General features: G+C 36.8%; 1 protein-coding gene across 1 annotated transcript in view; it reads left to right on the top strand.

The window, feature by feature from the left end:
* Positions 1-17,285, top strand: part of BNC2 (basonuclin zinc finger protein 2) — a gene marked incomplete at both ends in the record, with an annotated part of 112,421 nt that extends 95,136 nt beyond the window's left edge. Inside the window, one exon of the mRNA XM_084225028.1 lies at positions 16,625-17,285. Within this exon, the coding sequence (XP_084081154.1) occupies positions 16,625-17,285 (661 nt within the window). The remainder of the gene's footprint in view (positions 1-16,624) is intronic.
* Between the last annotated feature and the right edge of the window lie 5,618 nt (positions 17,286-22,903).

The raw sequence follows: 22,903 nt of genomic DNA, 5'->3' as shown, positions 1-22,903 counted from the left end.
TGTTTTCCAATAGTCAAGCTCTGTTTAGCCTAGATATTTTTAAAAGCACCTATTTTCCTCATTCTTCTCAGTTACGAGTAACATCACTCATTAAATCACCCTTAATACCTAGATTTTTTGGTCTTTTCCTCAGAGTAGTCTTTATGACTTCTTTACCTAGAAGCACTAGACTTGAGTAAACCGCTTCTTCTTCCATATTTCAACAACCACTTCCCGAATAGCTGTTCATCCATTTCTGTTCCTGTATTTACTTCAGATGTCCTTTCTTCTGAAGACATGATGTCCAGGCTAAGTCTTGGTGCAAAAAGGCAATGGAGAGTAAATAGGAAAAGAGACCATATTAAAAATTTTGTCAGAAACAATGTCATAACCCTCATTTTGAATGAAAAGACATCTTTTCAAGTAACTTTTTTAACGGAGCAGAGATCGGAAGAAGATACGTTCTCTTGAGGACTGACCACTTGAATGGAAAGATTTGCCCTTGTGGTTTGAATTCTCTCTGGAGTCAGAGAAGACCTTTCCTGTGAGTGAGAAGAAAGGGCCAGTGGCCACAGTAGTCAGATTCCCCTGGGATCTCTTTCCCATCCTCATTTATGAATTTTATCCCAGCACACACTGAGTTTTCCTTACAAAGAGATGGATGTACTTAATCCTTGAAGTCAGCACAGGGTACAGCTGCTCAGAGAATGATCCTGAACAGTGGATGAGACATGTGGATGGGAGGAGGGAAGAATTATTTCCTCACCAAAGGGGACAGCAATGCCAAAGTTTCATCTAAGTCTGAGTTGAAGAGCACATTGACGTTATTAAAATCAGTTTAAATCGGGGTTTTAAGCTAGGACACAACATTAATAACAATAGGTGACTATGTTTTCCTTTCTCTCAAAGTATGGTAAATAAATTAATTCTCAATGTACCTGTTCAGAAGAACAAACCAAAACTTTTCATTTTGTCTGTCTGCTACTTAAGTAGGACTATTCATTGCTCAGGTTTGTCTTTTAGGTTTAAGTTTTCTCAAAAACTGAGCATGCATGCATATGCATGTGCATGTGTGTGTGTGTGTGCATGTGTGTGTTCCACAAGATGGGAAAGGTAATTGAGCCCCATGAATAAATTTAAAAAGAAAATAATATCTGCTCAGGGTGACTTATAAATAAATATGAGGCAACTATTGATGCCAAGTGTGATCATGCCATTTGATTGCAAGTTAAATCAGTCCAGATTTAAAAACATAAACTCCTTGATTTGTATGGAGCAAGACATCTGTAGGTGTTTTATTAAAACCTGCTGATGTTTCCAGAACTAAATTTGTGCAGATATGGGCCTCTGGGTAGCTGTAGGGAAAAAGCAGAGACATACTTTTTGTCTGGTTACCTGACTTCCGGCCCTTGTACAGGTGTGCTTGAATAAATTAACATCAGTTACCTATGATGAGCCACCGCAAACGTTATCAAGGGAGGTGAAGATGTGAGAAATCTGTTACCTGCCTCCTGCTATCCCCTCCTTGACACAATCATCCTACTAGGCTTGGAATCTTCTACAAATAACTTTTTAGAGAATTGTTTTTTATAAATGCACTCAACTCTAGCTCCAAGAAATACAATACTTTGCATCAGTCCATGATAATTATTACTGTATTCCCCAAATATAATTAAGTGTCATATACAATTTGAATTTCCTCCAATAAGAACAAGAAAATCCAGTTTTAACACATTGGGTGTTTGATGAACCATTTTTCAAGACACAAAAATTGTATCTGATACATTTTTTGAAATATAAACACATTTTATACCTGTACTATTGTTTCTGGACGTGATGCAGTTCACAAAGAGACTAGCTGCATATCCAATACAATTGAATGAACATTAGGTTTTCTCTTGCAGAGACACTAAGATGTGTGTCATTGCTAATGTTCACATAACTCTTCCTTACCCAAGAGAAGCTGTATCATAAAGAAACATTTTGTGCCACCCCTAACACAGATCTACTGATCTAACCTCTTCCATGAGTAGTCATGTTGAACACAGACTGCCTGTCATATTGCATACTCACCAATGTGATCAGAAGAAGCAGAATTTAAACTAGAATGCATATAAAAATGTCTTCATAAGATGTTTAAATAGATTTTAATAAGATTTTTAAATTTAAATTTAAAAGAAAATAAATAAATTGAAGCACAAGTCTACTTATGTGAGTAAATATTGAAGAATCAATTCTGGTGTGGAGTTTTTTTCCAACTACATACAGTCGTTTATTTGGGATTTGAATTGGAGGTGGTGGTTGTTTTTTAAAAGAACTTGCTGTCTACATTTTCTTGTTCTGCTTTGGTATACAAAATTATGTCACTTAGAGAGGGAGAATACAGTTTTTTATGCAGTTCAAGAAGCCTCATTTTTATGTGAACTTGCAAATGAGCCAAGGTATTTTCAGTGACCTGAAAAGTTTATTTAAACAAACTGCTACACCAGGATTAACATAGGTGGGAAGCACAAGTAAAATACTGAAAAGACTAGCCAAAAGCAGAACGTGTATTGAGCAATATTTTTGCCTGGTATTTATTGTGAAAAATAGTGTAAATGTTTAATGTGTTTTGTCCAAGTTTCCTGCATAAGTTCTGTGTGTTTTCTGTTTGGTGAATGAGGTTATCTGGGAAGATAGGACAGGGAACATGAAGGCCTATCATAATATCCTGGTTGCCCCTAGATTCCCAGAAAGAAGAACCACAAATTTTCCAAAGAGTGGGAGACAATTATTTTCCATTCATCTGAGTACATGTAAAGCTGTTCCCCCTTTATGAAGATGTCCCATCTTCCCTAGAGTCTTTTGGAAGTGGGTTAAATAAAACATCTACCCACATAAGTTCCTGCAGGGAGAGCCTCTAGCTGTTCTTTTATACTTAAGAGCAGAAGGCTGTAAGATTTTGCTGCAGGGAAGGAAGCTGTATTTTACAGATAGAAGATAACACCAGGACACTGCTTCCAAAAGTGGAACAAGACACTGCACACTCTCAGGTGCAGGAGTCTGGAGAGAAATAATGAACGGTGAGGAAAACAAATTTGTGTCAGGAATAGCTGTGTATTTACTGCCCTTTGGATTTACAGCTTTCAGTGAAGGACAGAGACATTCAGGCAGGTAAATGCTGTCATACCTACAATCATGATCCATTCATTTGTCAGCTCTGCATGTCTGTTTGAAAAGAGAAACTTTCAATTCAAGAAGTAAACTGTTCATGAGATCTTATACCGTGACCAAAGATTATTAATAGCTGAGACCATTTTCTTTTCCCCATAATGACGATGCTGCTCTCTCCCCTAGATTTGAGCTGTTTCATTCATTGGAACATGAACTGAGTGACTGTGTTGGGACATATATGAATTAATGTGAGTAAGAAAATTGGTGAGGCAAGTCTTATGAATGAAAACAAACAAGCAAACAAACAAACAAGCACACACACACACACACACACACAAAACCTGAAAGAGGAAAAAATTACCATGTGTAGATGCCTCAAAATAGCTATAATGCTTTGTGGAATGATAGTGTGCCAGTTCTATCAGTATATCTAGACACAGGCTGACATTTCAAAATATATTTTGAAGTAAAATTATGTAGCAGGTGATCAGTATGTTAAAGCAATACTGATTTCTATTCTGCATTTCTATTCCGTTGCTTTTTGATAAAATACATTATAGCTACTGAGGCAGGTGAGACAAGAGAGGTTTCCACTGAAATACATCACAGTAAAAGATGTTACTCAAAAACAGTTGGCAATTTATGGACTCTGGGGAAAAGAAACCCAAAATCCAACTTCTCTAAACCTGGAACATTTTTTTATCATTATACAAGCTGCTAGTCATTAGCAAATATGACAGGGAGTAAAAGCAAATTTGTGAAGTAGAGCCTATAGTCTCAGAAATATACTGTTCAGTTAGAAAATATTAGCAGTAAAGCTAAAAATACTGCTCACTACTTATCTCAGGGTTATCCTGAAGGAAGACACACAGAGTTATGAAAGAGAATTAAGTGTTCCACAGTGTTAAGGAAGAGACCACTGTGTAGGCACTGCAAGTGCACTGCAAGACACTGTGCACAGCTTTTTGCTACCCCTTAATCCTGACCAGCAGTAGTAGAAGTTTGCTGTCCTCTGTCTCCTCAGGCAAGCGCTGCCACACATCATGGACCAGTATTTGTGATGCTGTGCTGTAGTACCTCAGTAGAAACCACTCATTCACGTCCAGCACGTACGCATAAAACATTCTCTAATGGTACCTCTAGAGGTACCTCAGATGGTCTTTTGGGACCTGAGATAACAGGAATATCTCAGGTGAGATACCTCTTATGGCTCATCACAAGTTAAAATTTTAATGGCAAATACTGGATATTTCCTGACAACTGTTTTAAGCCCACTACTTCTAAAAAAAAAATCTAAGGCTTTTTGTAGTGCTTCCTGCTTTCCAGCAACATCTTTTAAATGAGCACTTTGCCATGTGCTAAGAAAACTATTTTTTAAATTATTTTTTTTAATTAAGAGTCTATTTCACATTTAAGCTTGCCCTGAATAGCATTGCTTTAAAAGATCTGTCTAAGAAATAATTTAACATTTTTGCCATGAGGCACCTTCAAGCTTCATATAAATGGACCTGGAAGCGAAATGAAAGAGTTTTAGATTTGCCAGAAATGTATGTTCCCATAAAAGAGAAAGAATTGCAGGACTTTGTTGGCATTGTGAATAAAATGGTAAAATGGTTTGTTTTGTGTGGGGAAAGCAGGGGAAGAGAAGGAAAGAATAAGATTGTAGTAATAAGATATTTTTTGCTGTCACTTTGGTTTTGTTGTTTTTTTTTTTTGAATAAAGAGGGGTAAGAAAGTCCCAAGCTGTATGTCTCTGTCAAACTATAAGAGTCTAAAACACAAGATGTAAATTATAGGGTTTATAAGTTGTTATTTCCAATGTTACTGATTTTTTTTAGTGCTTTACAAACTTTATTGCTTATTTTATTAACTAGGGAAAAGTGTTTCACATTTCCAGTTCAATACATTTTTTCCCCTTTCTTTCCCTATTCCTCCCTCTCTCCTTTTCTTTGTTATGCCAGAATAAAGAAAGTAATTACAGTTCAGCCACTTACAACAGAAAATACAAATGGGACATAGTTAATTTTGCTGCCTGTAAACCTTAGGTTGTACTTTTGTGTTTTACACACAATATGTGGAAATAAAAATAGACCAAACGTATATGTGTGCCTGTAGATGCAGAAAGACATATATTATGTTATTAAATAAGGATGTAAAAATACAATGGATAGAAAGAGAACTTGGATTCCCTCTCAGAGGGTAAATGAGCCCTTGTTTCAAGATGAAGATGCACACAGATATATATACAATATATATAATATATATTATGCAAGACTGAGAACCAAGATTTCATGAGGAGAGGCCCTGGCAGGAATGATAACAGATCCTGCCCTGGATGTCTCTCAGGTCTAATAGCCAGATAGGGGAACAGCACTAATTCTGCAGCCTTTTTAGTCTCTTCTGTCACAGAAGGGGCACTGCTGGGTCAGTCAGCTCACTAGTAATTGTGTTTTACAGACTTCTAAAGCAATTGGCTCAGTCAGTCCCAATTCAATAAAAGTGTAGAGCGAGAGTGAGAGCACTTTTGTTCTATTTTTTACTTGAAATTATTTCATTCAGCAGTCTGTCTTTTTTATTACCAGGATTTGACATTAGCACTCCAAGCTATATTAGCATCCATTTCAGCAGTTCAGTAATGGTATTAAAAAAACACTTAACTGCAACGGTGAATGGTTGTATGACAGTACCATAAAAATCCACATTAAAAAAAAACTTATGTATTTGTCCCTGCAAATTATTTTTCTCTCGTTTAACCACTTCAAAACTACACTCTCTTGACTGGTGTTTGCAGGAGCTTTAGCAGCAAGGAAGGCTTGGAAAGGGGCTGCAACTGCAGCAACAATGGCATAAAGAGAAAAATTAAGACATTTGAAGAACAAGAAAAATGTGATAGGAAGATGCAAGGACACATACATATACAACAAAGACCTTTCGTTTTGAGTGGGTGCCTGTCATTTATCAGCTGAAGTAAGATTTTTAAACTCAAATCACTTGAGGTAAAATCTTTGGCATCTTCCAGATTTCTGGGATTTAATTTTGAACCCAGCACTCTCCAAGCTTGGGACGGCAGCCTAACTATCTTGGCACTGCAGTGCATTCATAAATGACTGCATTAGGTTCTAAATTTTGATTAAACATTCTGTAATTAATCAATGGTAGACATGAAGCAGTTGGCAAGGTCCAGAGCTGCAAAATGTTTAAGACATAAAACATTACAAAGTAATTAGAATGTGCTCCTTCAAGAGAAGGATTGCCTTCAATAAAGAGGTAAATGATAGCATCATGTTTATTGTGGACGTAGGCAGCCAGTGCAATATGATAAACTGCAGGAGATACACGTATCAGTAATCATCCACATTATTAGTGTCATTAATCATAATTCTAAAAATATGACAGCAGCAGCCAACTTTTTGACCAATTTTGCCTCTGCCTGTTGGCCGTTATAACTTCACTAATAGACTGCAGAGCTCCTGTGCGTGGCAGTTTGCATTGAGAATGGAAGGTTAATTATATTTGAGCTGCTGATTCCTTCTCTCCTCGGAAAAGACTGAGCACTTTGACAATCCCAGGAGCTCACTGCTGTTAAACCAGTAAAAGTACTTTATTGAAATTTTCTTTGTTGGTCAGGAATGAGTAGATGTTTCAAATGAGATATAAGCGCCAGGTTGGGACGGCCGCTAATGTTTCTTCCAAAATAATCCTTGGACAGCAAGCTGAACTTAGATATCTTTGCACGTTCTCCTGTGGATGAATAAAAAGTTGAGAATTTAATAAATGCTGACAATAGCATGTATGGAAGAATCTCAGAGGATTGAAATTACTGAGAAGTTGGGGCATCAATGAAAGGAGGTTTTAGGATAATCAGCTATCTGTTGACCTGATAGGGGTCCTTATTTAGTAATGTAAAATTACTAATAGAGGAATCCTATTGAACTGCCACATCATATTTGGTTTTATAGTTCCTCTGATAATATATGAATAAAACCAGCATTTTTAGACAAACAAATATTAGGAATGAGAATTACTATTGCATTTTGATCAAAATAAATGATTTACAGATTTGCTGTGGCACCTGAAATTGTACAAAACTATCCCTGGACCTCAGGTTTTATTATTATTTTGAACTTGACGTTCAATCAATAAAGACTCTGTAAATCTCCTAAGCAAACCATGAGATAATGTGTTGCTGTGCATCAACATCTGAGAGAAAAGATTTGGTTTGAAATCAGAGCTAGAGGAAAACTAGGAATTCTATCTGAATTTTTTCTTTATTTCTGCATAAACTGAAACTTGGAGTTCAGTAAAATTCATGAGTGGCATGCTGAACTTTAGGGTCTGTTTTTCTAAAAACTTGCAAAATTATCACTTTTGGCTGTAGCAATAAAATTAAATGAAGGGTGAAAACTTCTGATTGCTGAACTTGGTTTATGTAAAATTTAGATCATTTTGGTTTGAAAAGAAATGTTAATGCATGTATTCTTCATCCCTTCAATATTTCTTCATCTCTTCATCCCTTCATCCCTTCAATATTTCTTGAGGGAAAATACATCTTGTGTCAAGGACTAGCAAATACTTCAACAGAGTGGAAATGAGCACTTCATGCATGGCTGCAGTACACTGCACCAGCTAAACTACTCTGTAGAGCTTGTGTAAATTGTAGAAAAAGCTTTGGAGTGATAGACACCAGTGCTGAGCACCTGTTATGCCCCTCAAAGGACTTTGTCATAGGTATAATGACTTCTCATGCATGTAACATTGTGGCACTGTGTTAGTTCACTTAGAAAATATTCTGTCAGACAAATCCTCTTATTCTAAACTTTCTCAACCAGTCCGGATATTGGACAAGAGTGCTGGCTATTTTGTAATGAGTCTGTTTTGCTTCCAGGCAGCTAATAAAGTGAGAGGTTGAAGTGTTACAACACAGTTTTGATCGTTACTCAGCAACTTTGGCAAGTACGCCAGTCATTGTGCTTTTTGTTTGTAACAACTTTTGATCTTTAATGGACAACAATAGTAATATATTAAGAGTCAAACATAACCTCAATGCTTCTGAGCACACACAAGTGTTGTGAATGCTGAATTCTGTTCACACAATAAGGACCATTTCACTAAACACCTCAGCAGGTATGTTCTGAATTATTGGACCTTTCAAAAGTCCCAGGCCTGACAGATTGGGGTTTTTTTAATTATTTGGTAGCAAAAATTGCCATCAAATATCAGTTTCATATTTAACCTGAGTATTTGCCTGCACAGTCAACTATCCTGCCTTCCTAAATGCTATCACTGCATTAACATTTTTTATGCATTCCATGGTGATGATAAATTGTTTTCTGACTCTAACTGTGGATTAAGTATGCAAAAGGCATGTTTGCCACTGCCAACAAACCAATAATTCTCACTAACATCTTCAGAGTTACAACATTTATAAAGTTGCAAAGTGGAGTAAACAAACCATCTGTTTGGCTTTACCATATATGTCATGCTCTCTTATTAGCATATTACAATTCATTTAGTAAACAAATTTGGTGATTTTGTTCATGTCAAAGTTAGAGGGAGCTTGAAGATGATTAACATTCCTGGGACAGGCACATTAATACATTGCTTCCTCTGCAAAGTTAAATGGCTTCTCAGGAGAATCACCCCTTGTTGACAAGATGAGACTGTCAATTTTGTTTGCCTGCCACATTAGGGGCCGTAAGGGGATGGGAAGCTCTGAGAAAGAGGAGCAGTGTAGGCAGCATAATTCACTGTGAATTGAAAAAAGAAGTCTAATTCTGATAAATGGTCGACCCCAATACATCCTACCTGTTATTACAACAGACGTGCCGTATCTGTGCAGTAAATTAGTTAAACCCCTAAAGAGTTTGATAGGAGCTTATCTTCAAGTGAATAATTTGAGTGTAGAGGGAGCTGTCTTCGTGACCAGTGTGAGTGATTTGTTTCATATTGAAAGGGATTGAAATGACTGGGCTCCACATCTTTAATTTGCAAGAACTTGCTTGTCCTTTATTTCCTGTATTTAATAAGCACTGGGGTTTTTTTTACTTTTTTTAATAGGTGCTGAACTGTATTTTACCTTTTGAATTTTCTTCTTATGAAAGGTTAATATTTTTCAGATTCTATGCAGTTTCAGGCCTCAAGAGCTGATGCTATTACCTTGTTCATGTAGAAATTCCATGGTTTTTTATCGGGTAGTATAGTATTTTTGCTTTCACTGTTTCTAAAGTCTAACTCTATACCTACTTTTCCCCTAACACTCAGAGGCAAATTAAATATGATCAAATGCATGGAAGCACTAATGTACAGACTTAAACTTTGTCCCTGTTCAGATAAATGTGAATTTTATCATTTAGGTCAGATCAGGATTTCAAACTGTTACTATCTTTGCTTAGATTAATGCTTTTTTTTTTCTTTTTAATTTAAAAAAAAAAAAACAGAACAAAACAAACCCTGTATCAAAGACTGCTGATAGAGTGGCAAAATTAGAACAGTAAATGAGAAGATAATTTCTTTAACAGTTTTATTGTTGATTCTCATAAGCAAATGGGAGAAATGATTGCTGCTTCTTTCTTGAAGAAATATCAGAATTGAGGCCATATCTTTCTCATAAATATGTACACTGTTATATTTAGCCAGAGTCTTACTTTCTGGTTCTTTGATTTTAGCTGCATGAAACTCAGCACTTTCAGTCTGCAGAGATTCTGAGAAAGCATAAAATTCTGGGTTTACTTTCCATAGTGTTCACCTATTCTGGGCCTTTCTGTGAGTTTCAGGCTTAAACAATCAGGAAAGAGACATGAAATTGAGGTAAGAACATATTAATAAATTGTGTGGGCAACTGAAATCATGTGAAAATTTAAAACAAAACCAAAATTCTTAATTCTCTTTGCCTTTTAGGTGAAGAGAAACAAAGAACACTTTCCTTTAGAATTTCATTATAGGTAAAAATGTAGGCTGAATACTGAGATGAAGAAAAAGTCTCACAGGAGGAGTAATGAAAATTTCATTGTTTATATTTTAAACCAGATTGATAGAGCTTAGTTGTAAACTAAGTATAGCAGGAGGATAGCTTTTATGGAACCTGTACAACTAGAGCAGTAACTTCCATATCCAACTTTAAGAAGAGGTTCATCAGTTTGTACATAAATCACCAGCAAATTGTGTTCTGGCCTTTGATTTTCTAACAAAACCTTCTCAAACTGCTGAAGATTTTGTGTTTTCAGGTTTTATAACCCAATAGTACCTTCTGTCTTCTTTGAAAAAAATAAATCTGGTGTCTCTTGGAAAAAAAAATAATTAGACAGAAAATAATTTTATGCTGTTTTTACATTCATTAAGTCTCAAAATATAATTTTATAGCGTTACTTAATGCTGGGATCACTTATTGATCTCAAAACAAAGCTGACCAAAGACTGATGGCCTCCTGCTGTCACGTTGTGTTTGTGATTTCTTTGCAGTGTGAGAATGGTAGGGCTAGGTGGTATTAATTTATCAAATCATATGTTTTCCAGAAAAGTCACATTCAGAATATCTGAAACGTAAGAAATTGGGATAGTGGCTTTCTTGGAAACATAGGAAGAACAGTTGTGGCTAGATACAGCTGGAAATGTGAAAATAGTGTCAGAATTTTAATGAACAATGCAGTTTACTTTGATGGTTGATTGAGATCTTTATCAGGGAGCTTTGTCACTTACAGTCAGACAAAAAGTAGTAGCTAGGACATTTAACTGGGACATCAGTTGGCTTGGCTTTTCTGTCTCACTGCATCAAGCGCTGGAAAGTGGGCTTCCGTAGTCCCTACCTGACTGCCCTAACAACTGTGCATCTCTTTCATTCTCACTCCCTTTTTCTCCCTCATTCCATAATATTTAAGTATAATCATACTTTCCTCTTGCTAAAATAATTCATAAAATAATACTATATGCTTAATTTTCAACAGCCTGTCCTGTTCTGAGCTGTGAACACATTCAACCTAATTTTTCCATGCAGTTGGTTTTGTGCCCTCTATAATGCTCACATCTAAACAAACAACGCTCTTTTAATCTGAATTCTCTAGCTCTGCTCTGTGCATCAGAGATGAGGTTTGACCTGGTGCAGATAGGACTGCAGCTGTGGGTACATCCAAATTTGGCCTTGAGTCATCCATAGGATTCATGCCAATTTCTATACCAGGACAAATTCTACTCTGATAAATTCCTTCTCACGCACTTCAAAATGAAATTAAAAGACTGACTAAATCAAAAAAAACTAAAGTAAAGTGGCTATTACATTTTTTCTTTCCAACAAATGGACAGTAAATTAACAAAATCAGATTCCTTGACAAGCGTAGAAGGAAACTGCTAAAGAGATCCCAGTCAGGATTTATGATCTGTGTAAATAGAATGTACGTTTAATTGACCATATTTCCTAGGTTTATAATCCCCTTCTTCTGTTGGTGCATAGTGCATCTGTCACTAAGAAATTTGCAATTAGTAGGTAGGGTGTAACCAACAATGAATTCTAGTGAAGAAAGAATACTTCCATGAACTTTGCAAGAGAAGGAAAATACCACCAGTGGGATCATGCCCAGAATCAGGGACCTTCTGTAACTGTTGTGGGATTCCACATTGCACTGCTACTGAAACTCCTGTCTGAAAAGGCAGTGGTGGACTCAGAGGTTGACATTTCACCACAACCACAGATCTTATGTGTATGATCATTGTCATCATCCTCATGGCAGAACTGCTCCATTCTTATGGTCAAATTCACTCTAGTGAGAGCTTTGCACACTTTTTTGCCTTCCATGTAAGTAATTAATTAACAGTAACTTAAAAAGTGTGGTATTTATGTCAAAAAAACCCAGATATTCTGGGTCCTAGAATTTGCTCAAACTTCCTTGCCACAACAAGCTACATTTCAAAACATCTTGGAAAAAATACCCTCCTCATTTTTATGGGTATCTGACATGTAGTACAGACCTCAACAGGTATTTGGACATTCTATGCCCCAGATATTATTTTCAAAACAAACCTTCTTCACCATCCCTTGTTGCCTAGGAACTGATAGGTATAGTAACGGAAGTAGAGCAAGATATGCCTTTAGTTAAACTCATTTGATGGCATATTTCTGTCTGGAAGACTTCAATCACCTGTTGTCTTTACACGACATTTCCACTGTGAGGATCAAATGCCATTCTGGTGGTTGATGTACAAATGAGTAATCTAGGAAGTCCAGAGGCTTTCAAGGATTTAATTAGGCCAAATATTTCATTTCATACACATATATTTATTTCTCCCAATCATTTATGTTCTTTAGGTTCTTTTCCCTGTCGATACAGCAACAGTTGCAAATGGCACCAGAGATGGCCCTAAATTAGCTAGCTGAGGTATGAGAATTAATGAAGCCATGGCAAGATGAAGCTCAGCAGGTTTTGGCATATTTTGCTTCAGGATTTTCTGTCTTTTGATGGCAATGTTCATGCATTGGCAAAAATCACTCTGCCCAAGCTGTGCCTCGGCTTACTCTGGGACCACTGTTTACACATACCTGGGAGCAGAAGAGGAAGACATAAGGAGCTTTGTAAATCACATCAGGGAACAGAATAGCTGAAGCAAGAAACTTTAGGTGTCATGGGGAGGAGCAGATGAACAAGATGACAGGTGGTTAGCATTGGCTGAGGGCTCATAGGGGACTCCGAGGGTTTGGGAGTGACAAAGCAGAGGAGCAGGGGTTGGATTAGGATGGGAAGTCTCTGTTTGGTATGCAAAAGAGGGTCTGAGACTTTGGGGTTTTTAATAAGATCTCAAAACTTCAGTATCTAAGTAAATGAATTTTTTTCACAGCTCATACCTCCTTCTCCGCTAGAATATTTTCACATATGATATTTAGGGACAGTATTAAGCACAAGTGAAATAGATTAAGAAATGAATGTAAAAGAATCAATTCTTTTGAACTGTGGTTGCATAATGGAAATCGACTGCTATGAATGAACCTATGTTCAGAAGTTATGAACAGCAGAGCTAATGCACTGCCATGAGTTCATCTTTATTATTGCATTACACCTGAATCAATTGATAAAGTAGCTTCTTTTTAAGGCTAGGAATGGCACTTAATTGAATAAAAGTCAATGTAATTATATTAGGAGAATCCAACAGTACTGCTGACAGCGGAAAAGGGACACTACTGAGCAGGGTGCCAGAACTGGTCCGCACATTTCTGCACATCGTTTGCCTGACAGATATTATGGGCTGGTACATACTTTAACTAGATTACTGATTGTTACTGCTGTAAGTGAGAATTTAATAAGGGAGGCATCTCCTCTTATCAGAGCATCAGCAGAGTTTGCATCCTTATACTGGTCTTTCTCACAGTGGCCTTTGTCTATCTGGGGCTTGGTGCCCCCATTTTAACATGGCCGTTTATTCTTATCTCTTCATTTAGTGGATGCTGAAGTTTTTTTCACTGCATGCCTGACTGTTGTTTTTCTCAGCAGAAAACCAAGGAAATAGTAGGCACAAATACATGGAAGCAACAATTACAGTTACCCTAACTAGCTTGTATGCTGAAACAAATTCCCATAACACAGGAGTGAAGAGGGGAGAAAAGGGGAGAAATTATAAGTACACACATGAGTACTTTATGAATAGTTTGCAGTTAGCCTTATGATGATAAGCACAAGTGTGCTTTTACAGTCATTTAATAACTCTGGTCAGTGTAGACAGGCCTTCACAGTAAGCGTTTCCTGTACTGCACTTAGCAACTTTACATGGAGCTATATTCCATCTGAAACCAGGAAGGCAAGGGACCATCAGGACTACTGTTTATCATTCATCTATGTGCACTGCATGCATCTGTTCAGAACTCATTTGTGGATAATAATCGGTATGAATATGCTTTGATTAATTTGCTTTATGTTTTCTGTATTGTGTGATTGAGTCAGTATCCATCAGGACAACAATATAAGTGATATTACATCTGACAAAAACCAGGTTCACAATCAAGAGTTTTTTTAAAGTCTGTGTTTTATTGGTTTCAGATTTTTTTTTTTAAACCAGATATGTCTGGATTGGAATGTGAATTTGTTCTCTCTCTCTCTCTCTCTCTCTCCCTCTCTCTCTCTCTCTCTCTCTATCTCTCCTTCCCCTCCCCCTTTCTTTCTCTTTTCTCCTCTCCTCTCTCTCTTTTGTGATCTCAATTTAGCAAAAGATTAGAAAGCTGATCTTATCACAAGGTAAGCTCAGCCTTCCTAAGTGCAGTGTGGGGATATGCATAATTACACTTCTATGCCTCAAAAAAGCAATGGTGCTATATTTGCTTGTGTGAAAAGAGTATTTCCCATGTGGGACAAAAGCAGGAAATACTCTCCACTTTTTCCACCCTTGCCCATACCTCTCAACTGTCTCTCATTAGGAGAGAAATCCTCTGTTCTAGACCACCCCCTTACTGGAATAATTGCATCCCAAGCACACACAATTCAATTAAACTACATTTCAGTATCAGTTTTATGTCAGAGAACCTGCATTTGCAGGTGAATGGGACAGTTCTATTGCTGTTTGTTTATTCCCTTAAGTTATGTGCAACAGATAAATGAATCACAAAGTAAGTGTTAGAAAATTACAGAGATTTACTCCGCATCAATTTAATCTTCCTACATTTGCGTTTATTTTATTTATTTGCATTGTATTGCTGTGCCATTTTTTGGGACTTCAGTTGGTTGAGAGGTATGTTTCAAAGGGTTTCTTAAAATAAAAGCTTCCAATAAGGAAATATTGCTATTAGCTATTGTTCCTCTTCTCCCTTTTTTTGTTAATGAAGGACCTGAATATCTGTAAAATATTTGATCATTGTTATGTCTTCCCTTGCCAATTTTGTACCTAGTGCTTTTTGCAAATTAAGCTATTCCTATGTTAAAATTCTCTCTTTCTCTCTCTCCTTCCCCACCCTCCTCCCGCTCCCCACCCCCCCTCTTCTTTTCCCTCCTACATTTGGGCTCTGATCTGCAATTTATAATGGGCAGACAGACTGGTGAGTCTGCATGTTGTAAATTGCGGGTTTGGGTCCTTAGCTTGCAAAGAATGTTATGCAGTAGAACTTCGCTAATTCTTTTTTTGCTGACTCGAAATTCAAGTCACCCTCCAAAGAAACTGAATAAATATTTGTCGTTTCCTCAGCAATGCTGCACATTCTGAAAACTGAACCCTAAAGTTTTCTATTATGAAAACTTTACACTGATTTCTTATATTTATGCACTTCAGCAAAATGAGCATGTTCGGTGTTCAGAGGTCTTTGATGTCCGTCATGTTTGTTGGTTGCATCATTAATTCAGAAAAAGCAGTTATTCAAAGAGGGTTTCCTGACACTACTGCAAATCAGTGAGGTTCTACTGCAGTGGATGAATAAAGCCAATGCCAAAAGTGGAGAGTAGAATGCAGTTTCAAATAATAGGCTATTTTACATGTTTACTAACCCAAAGACTTACATTGTTTGCAAACGTAGAGCTTTATTTCTTGAGAGCAAAGGCCCAGATCCTGTAAAACACTTGAGAGTATTTTAATTTGCAGCTCTTGGGATCTGGTTTAAAATCCACCTCCACCAGTGACAGTTTGCCATTGTCTTGAATATCTGCAGTAACTTCAGCAAATACCTAAACCAATCCACACTTAAGTTTTTTGATTTATTTGGGGCAAAATTCTCACTGCCATTAATAGGGTTTTTTAACTGGACATTACACTGCTTGAGTGAATCAACACTGCATGCAGACAGTACAGGAAAAGGACAGGGAGGAGTGGCAGTGACAACTTTGAAGGATGAACCCACTAACTTTGACTAAGATTTTCAGAAACTTACACATAGATTTCAAAGACTTGTTCTCTTAAACCCTTCAAGTCTACTACATCTTGGTTTGGCCTGATTCTGAGTCCCTTTTTACAAGAAATTAAATTATCAGAATCGGGACCTCTGACAATGCCTTATTCGGTTACCTTTATTTTACTCTTCTCAGATATTTCACTTACAGAGTTATGTGAGTACACATATATATAAATATAAACATCTTTTGATGTATATATGTATGAATAACTATCTAAAGACATGGATCCAAAGTAACACATAGCTAGACACACTTTCATATATTCCATATATTGATATTTTTGCCTCTTGAAGAGAAAGAAAGTAAGCAGGGATTCAGGAATCAAGAAGAGAATTTTGTATTTTCTGCTAGTACAATTTATTATTTTTTATATTTCAAATTTAAAGGCTGTAGCTGCTGTTGGAGACTAATGTTGAGGAGCAGCAGCTAACAAGAAAAACAATAAGGGGGGAATTTGCTTGTTTTGTTAAATGTTGCAGTTTGTCCACTTGTACAAAGACTGAAATTTCCAAGCAACATGGATAGAGGATATTTTATGAGAAATTATCAATAAATCATAATTTGGATTTGGTGCTTGTTGATCGTATGTTTTAATCAAAAATACTGTACATTTTTCCTTTTCTCCCCTCCTTCTTCCTTTCCCAGACACAGTGCTAACATAAACCTGCACCGTAAACTGTTGACCAAAGAACTGGATGACATGGGCTTGGACACTTCACAGCCTTCTCTTAGTAAGGACCTCCGCGATGAATTTTTGGTGAAGATATATGGCGCTCAGCATCAGATGGGGCTTGACATAAGGGAAGACACCTCCTCGCCTGCTGGCACTGAGGATTCCCATATGAATGGGTACGGCAGGGGCATGGCAGAAGACTATATGGTACTAGACCTGAGCACCACCTCCAGCATCCAGTCCAGCAGCAGTATCCATTCCTCAAGAGAATCTGATGCAGGAAGCGATGAGGGTATTCTCCTGGATGACGTCGATGGGGCAAGTGACAGCGGGGAATCTGCCCACAAAGCAGATGCCCCTGCCTTAGCTGTAGGTATGGGCACCGATGTCCCAGGATCCCTCATGTTCAACAGTGTTTCGGTGAGCAACGGTGGGATAATGTGTAACATTTGCCACAAAATGTACAGCAACAAGGGAACCCTCAGAGTGCACTACAAAACAGTGCACTTGCGAGAAATGCACAAGTGCAAAGTCCCTGGGTGCAACATGATGTTCTCCTCTGTCCGTAGCCGAAACCGGCACAGCCAGAACCCCAATCTGCATAAAAACATTCCTTTCACTTCAGTAGATTAGGTCAAGTATGGACACAGCATAATGCCAGCTCTCAGAGAGGGCCCACTACATCTGAACTGCCATAAAAAGTCTCCCTTTATATAGGTATATATATATGTATGTATGTATATGTATGTATATATATACACACACACACATAAATATACATATATATATATATATAATTTTTTTTCTTTTCTTTTTTAGCAAAAGAAAAAAACACCAGGTGCTTTTCCCCCCTTTCTTGGTTGTTGGGGTTTTTTTCTTCTTTTTTTTAATAGAAACAAAAATGTAGGACCTTTAATTTGGGGGAAAAGATCCTTCATTAAAAAAAAAACAAACAAACAAAAAACAAATAGAAAAACTGCAGTTGTCCCTAGTTCTGTTAGAATGTTTTTGGTCATCTCCAAAGAGCCAGTTTGTTCTTCCCATAACTTTTGCCTGAAAAAAAGAACAAAAAAGAAAAAAAAACAAAAAAACACAAACCCAAAATAAAACAAAACAAAATAAAAACAAAAAAAAAAGAACAAAAAAAACACACAAAAAAATCCCCCCAAAAACACAAAAAAATTGCAAACAAACAAAAAGAGAAAGAAAAAACAATCTACTTAGTTGTCTTTGTGTCTTCTAAGCATTGGGGATAACGTTCTACTAAGCATGGCTGTTACACTTGTATATATATATTGAGCCTTGATAGGCCTATGATGTAAAACAATTGTATTGATGGTGGTTTAACTCTAATTTTTTGCTTAATTTTTACAGTTACATTCAGCTGTTAGATAAGCAGGAAAAATAGTTTGCTGCCTAGTTTTACTCATTTATGTTAGCTTTAATGCACATTTTTAAAAGAACCACGGTCTTGTTTTAACTACCTGCTAGATATAAGTAATACAGAGGTGCTGGCATGCTTTACAGTACCTGATTTGATACAGTTTTTTTGTCTTGTACTATTACATAAATCCAGTCATGCACTTTTTCGTACACTACAAGGGGATGTGTAATAATATCCATGCTTTTTTTTTTCTTAAACTATTGCCATATTTTCAGTAAGTGTCTTTAAAAAAAATACACTTAGATAAAAGTGATCTGGTCAGTATGAGGGCATGAATGCCAAACAAAGAGTATTAGTGTTTAGTGTTAATACGAAAGTGCCAACTTTGCACACATTTGGAAAAAAGAAAATGTAGTTGTTCACCATAACCACAGTTGTAGTTTTTGGACTACACACAGAAAAATACTGGGGAGGGAACAGGGGTAAAGTGAAATACAGATTTTTTGGTGCTTTTTTCAAGTGCCAATTATTACTAGAAACAATAGTGCATCCTTATTTCTTATATACTACATTGCATAAAAGTGAAAAAAAACCCCCAGAATTTTGTCATGTGAACCAGTAGAAATTTTGTTTTGTCAAACGTGCATAATATTTGGGGATACAAATGCTGATACTACTTGTCACAGAACAAAGATGAATATAATTTTGTGTGCTTCTTATTATAGCCTGGATTTTTGTGGTGTTTTAAAAAAAATCAAAATGAACAGGGAAATAATGTTAACTATGTTGTTCTGTAAAGTTGTCTTTTTTGCAATGGAAAGTGCTGTAGTATGATTAAGGCATGTTTTATAGAAACAATCAAAAGAAATTAATGGCAGAAGCACTTAGTAGCTCTGAAAATATATGCTGGACTTTTTATTGGGTAACTTTCCCTTTGGATAAAATTAGAAGACAGAGAAAAAGGATGTCTAGTTGTATTAATGTTTTGTGTTTCACTCGCATGATTTGTCAGAAAATAACAAAAGTCCAAGAAACATAGTGAGCAAGAGAGCGAGCCCAACCAGGAGACAGAGAAGGAGCAAGCAGTTGAGAAAGGCAGAGAGAAAGGAGGCTGCCCTCTGAATTTTTTTGTTTCCGGTGTTTACACATGTTGCTTGAGCTGGTAAACCACACTGGCAGCCTAAGTTACCACAACATACTGACAGAGGGATGGTATTTACTTAAGCTCAATCTACAGCCAAAGCCATTAGGATGTGTGTTGTAGACTCTTTTCTTTACAAAACGAATAACAATAACAAAATCAAAAACAAACAATCAAAGCAACCCCTAAGGGATATTTCAGCATACAATAAAATATTCCTTCAGTGAGAATGTGTTCCTTTTCTGTATTTACTGACCCAGAACATTATTCTTAGCAACGAGTCAGAAATGCTCCATTGTTTCAGCTTGTCGCTGTATTGTTTTGCTGTGCATTTTGATTATTCTTACTTTTTAGGTCCACTTGAGTACTTAACTCCTATTACATTTTCTAGAGGAAACTCTTAATATAGATTTCCTCATTTTTAGTACTTTTTATGCATTTCAGTATTTTTGTTTCCAAAAGTAGGAATCAATATCTAATAAATCAGTATTTCCAGTTGTAGAAAATAAAAAAAAAAAGTATTTCTAAACGAATTCTCACTATGTTCCTATGAGTTACAAGCCTCTGATCATTTCTTTATTTTGTGCACTCATGAAGCCCTGAAAACATTTGTGAATTCTACAGAAACTATAAGAAAAATTTACCTTCTGGTTTATCAAAAAGAAACTTTATAGCAAAAAAGTAAGCTGTTTCACTGACATTTTTCTTTCATCTTTTTTATTTTCTTCAAAATCTCAACTACTTTGCCTTGTTAAATTGAGTGATCTGCTTTGTTTTATTTTATGTTGTGCAAGCTCAGTGTGTTTGTGAGAAAGGGAAATTAGAACAATAAGGGTGCATTTTTCCAAAACACATGAACCTTTGTAGTGTTACCTGTACTGCACTCTCATCTCTCCTCCCAGACTAATAGGAACAAATAATACAGAAAGTCTAAAAAATAAAAGAACTAAAATGAAATTATATATACAGGAAAAAAAGAACCCACTCTTTTGTAGTACGCACGGTATAAATAAATATAATTTTTTAATGAAAAACGCATTTGAGGTATATAAAGAATTCCTCACTGGATGAATCCCTGTTCAGCGCTCTTATTTCACTATGGTTCTGTTAGAGGTCAAATGGGTTTGATAAGCTTGTTTGAAAATTTACGCATCACGTGTAGATAAATTCATCAGATCATTGACATAGAAGGAAAAAAAAAATCTGTTTATTACACAAAATTGAGTAGCACACACTAAAAAGTAAGGAAAAAGGGACAAACCTCCAAAAACTGTTAGGAGCTCACAAGTCCTAATTTTTTATTTCATTCAGATTTTGCTTAAGCTGTGTAGAAGATATCATCTCTGTCTTGGGGACAGAACACTACTTACTGTTATTTTTAGGCAAATCTAGGCAAAAGTCGTTTCTTCAGGATTAGTGATACTAATGTCAGAACAGTCTTTTTTTTAGAAGGGCACTTACACTTACTTTGAATTGAATGGCATTTCCCTCCTTTCAACTTATCATGCATCTCTATGAGAATCTGTATTTATCAGAATTGTTCTTGTGGTGGAATTTATATCATCTGACATTATCTGAAAAATTCATAAAGGGGCTCTGGCATAGCAGCTTGGTTTTACTGAAAGTAGCATTTCTGGGTGATCTCAGCAGAGACCCGGAGTGCAGTAATAATGACCAACCATCTCATCTCTTCACCAGAGAACATGGCCTGAAATGGAGTGATGACATGATAAGTATTGTGCAGTTGCTTATGTTATCACGCAATCTGTGGCTGTCCCTTCAGTTTCCAAACTTATCAGTCTAAACCATTTTGCAAGAACTAGACCAGCTTTGAGGAAGATCCTCTTCCCTTTACATGGAGTTTGTTCCTTCTTTTTGGGTCCTGTAGTTATTGTGGTCACTCTTCCCATATTGATTCACTGTTTTATTCAAGGTAGTTGTATTTTTCTGTAAATATCAAAAAACTTTGTCTGCGATTAGAAAATAACTGTACTGAATCTCCTTTAGAAACAGAACTATTTGTCTGGAGGTTGTTTAGGATTTTTCTTTTCATTGGGAGGGTTGGAGTGTATGGTGTGTCAGGAAAGCTTATGTTAATGGGTAATCACTAGGTATCTTTTGGAAAACTCTATGAAAATTTGGAAGGAAAACAGCACAGTCAAAGCCCAAGAATGGAAACCATGAGTTTTAACACCCCTGGTAGCCCCTTCTAACTTTTTAGCCTCGTGCATATCATATCACTTACCCACTTATGTTTCAGTCTGTTAGGCTATCACTAATACTAGTATGATTTTGCCCATAAGTGTGCTCCTGTGAGGACCAATTAGCTGGTATTAGTAAAGAGCTAATTTAACTCATAAATATTTTTGCACACCTTAAAATATTTAGTCAATTTTTCTGAGCTATATCTCAATCAGGCACATTTTATTAAGCCTGAGATTTTAACCTTGGCTTTTAAATTGTAGCTGATGCTGTGGTGACACTGTAGACATGCACACAAGGTATAAGCACTGTCACTGAGTCACAACTCAATTTGACAAAATGTGAAAGGTACAGATTAAAACCCTTAATAGCACATGGACACTGCTCTTAAAGATCTCTCAAAAGCTTTTCATGTCTGAGCTCATAAAATTTGTATGTTTCCTAGGGATCTGTAGATATTTTACACAGAAGAAATTCTGTAATGTGTTTGCCATGGGTAAACTTCAGTGTATGTTCCTTCCTTCCTCCCCTTCCTTCCTCCCCTTCCTTCCTTCCTTCCTTCCTTCCTTCCTTCCTTCCTTCCTTCCTTCCTTCCTTCCGCCCCTTCCGCCCCTTCCGCCCCTTCCGCCCCTTCCGCCCCTTCCGCCCCTTCCGCCCCTTCCGCCCCTTCCTTCCACCCTTTCCTTCCGCCACTTCCTTCCTTCTTCCATCTTTCCCTCCCTTCTTCCCTCTCTGTCTTCCTTCTTCCCTGTCTCCCTTCCTCCTGTTGTGGAACTGAAAGTGTACTTTTTCTGCCTCTTCCATAAGTTTATATGTTTTCCATCACCTATATGTTTCCCATTCCATCCCCAAAAAAGGAACTGTTTAGGAAAAATTAGTAGAGTCAGGTTCTGTGAAGTAGCTGCCAGCAGTGGTCAGTACCTCCATTGATTTGGTCTGGTACAATTAATAGGAAGTGGGGCTCCCAGGATGCGCTTGAGTTTTCCCTGAGTTTTGGCCTTTTCAACCCAGTTGAGAATCTAACATAGCTAAATATATGGGGTAGGAATGTAAAAGCAACAAGACAAAGAGCTGTGTGGGTATCATGAAAGCTCAGAAATATGATAATTCAAGGTCTGATCTGTTCCAGAGATAGGAATAATTTTCAAGACCAGGGATTTAGTTCCAAAAATTTCTCCTTCAGTGTATGATATTTTGTAATCAAAATGCTTGATGTGGACCCGTTTTTCACATGGTGGTCATTAAGGATGTCAGCTGCTGTCAGAAAATAGGACATATTTTTAGAAATGTATTTGTACTCAAATTCTGCAGGACATTTTCGCAGCAAAATTGGTGGCAGAGTAAATTATAAGGAAGAGAAAGTGTGTGGTCAAGGTGTGGACACGCTCTTCTCTAAGTTTTTTTGCCACATGCGTGAACAGAACTGTTACTTCTTCAGTCACCAGAATGTTTTTGTCACTTTTCTCTTTGGGTTAACAGAATCACTCTTTTTATTTGAAAAGAGAAGCAAAGGTGTCTGTACTG

This window comes from Fringilla coelebs (assembly GCF_963513975.1).
Source record: "Fringilla coelebs genome assembly, chromosome: Z".
NCBI classification, from domain to species: domain Eukaryota; kingdom Metazoa; phylum Chordata; class Aves; order Passeriformes; family Fringillidae; genus Fringilla; species Fringilla coelebs.
The sequence above is the reverse complement of the archived record's forward strand: the minus strand, read 5'-3'. Positions and strand labels throughout refer to the sequence as shown.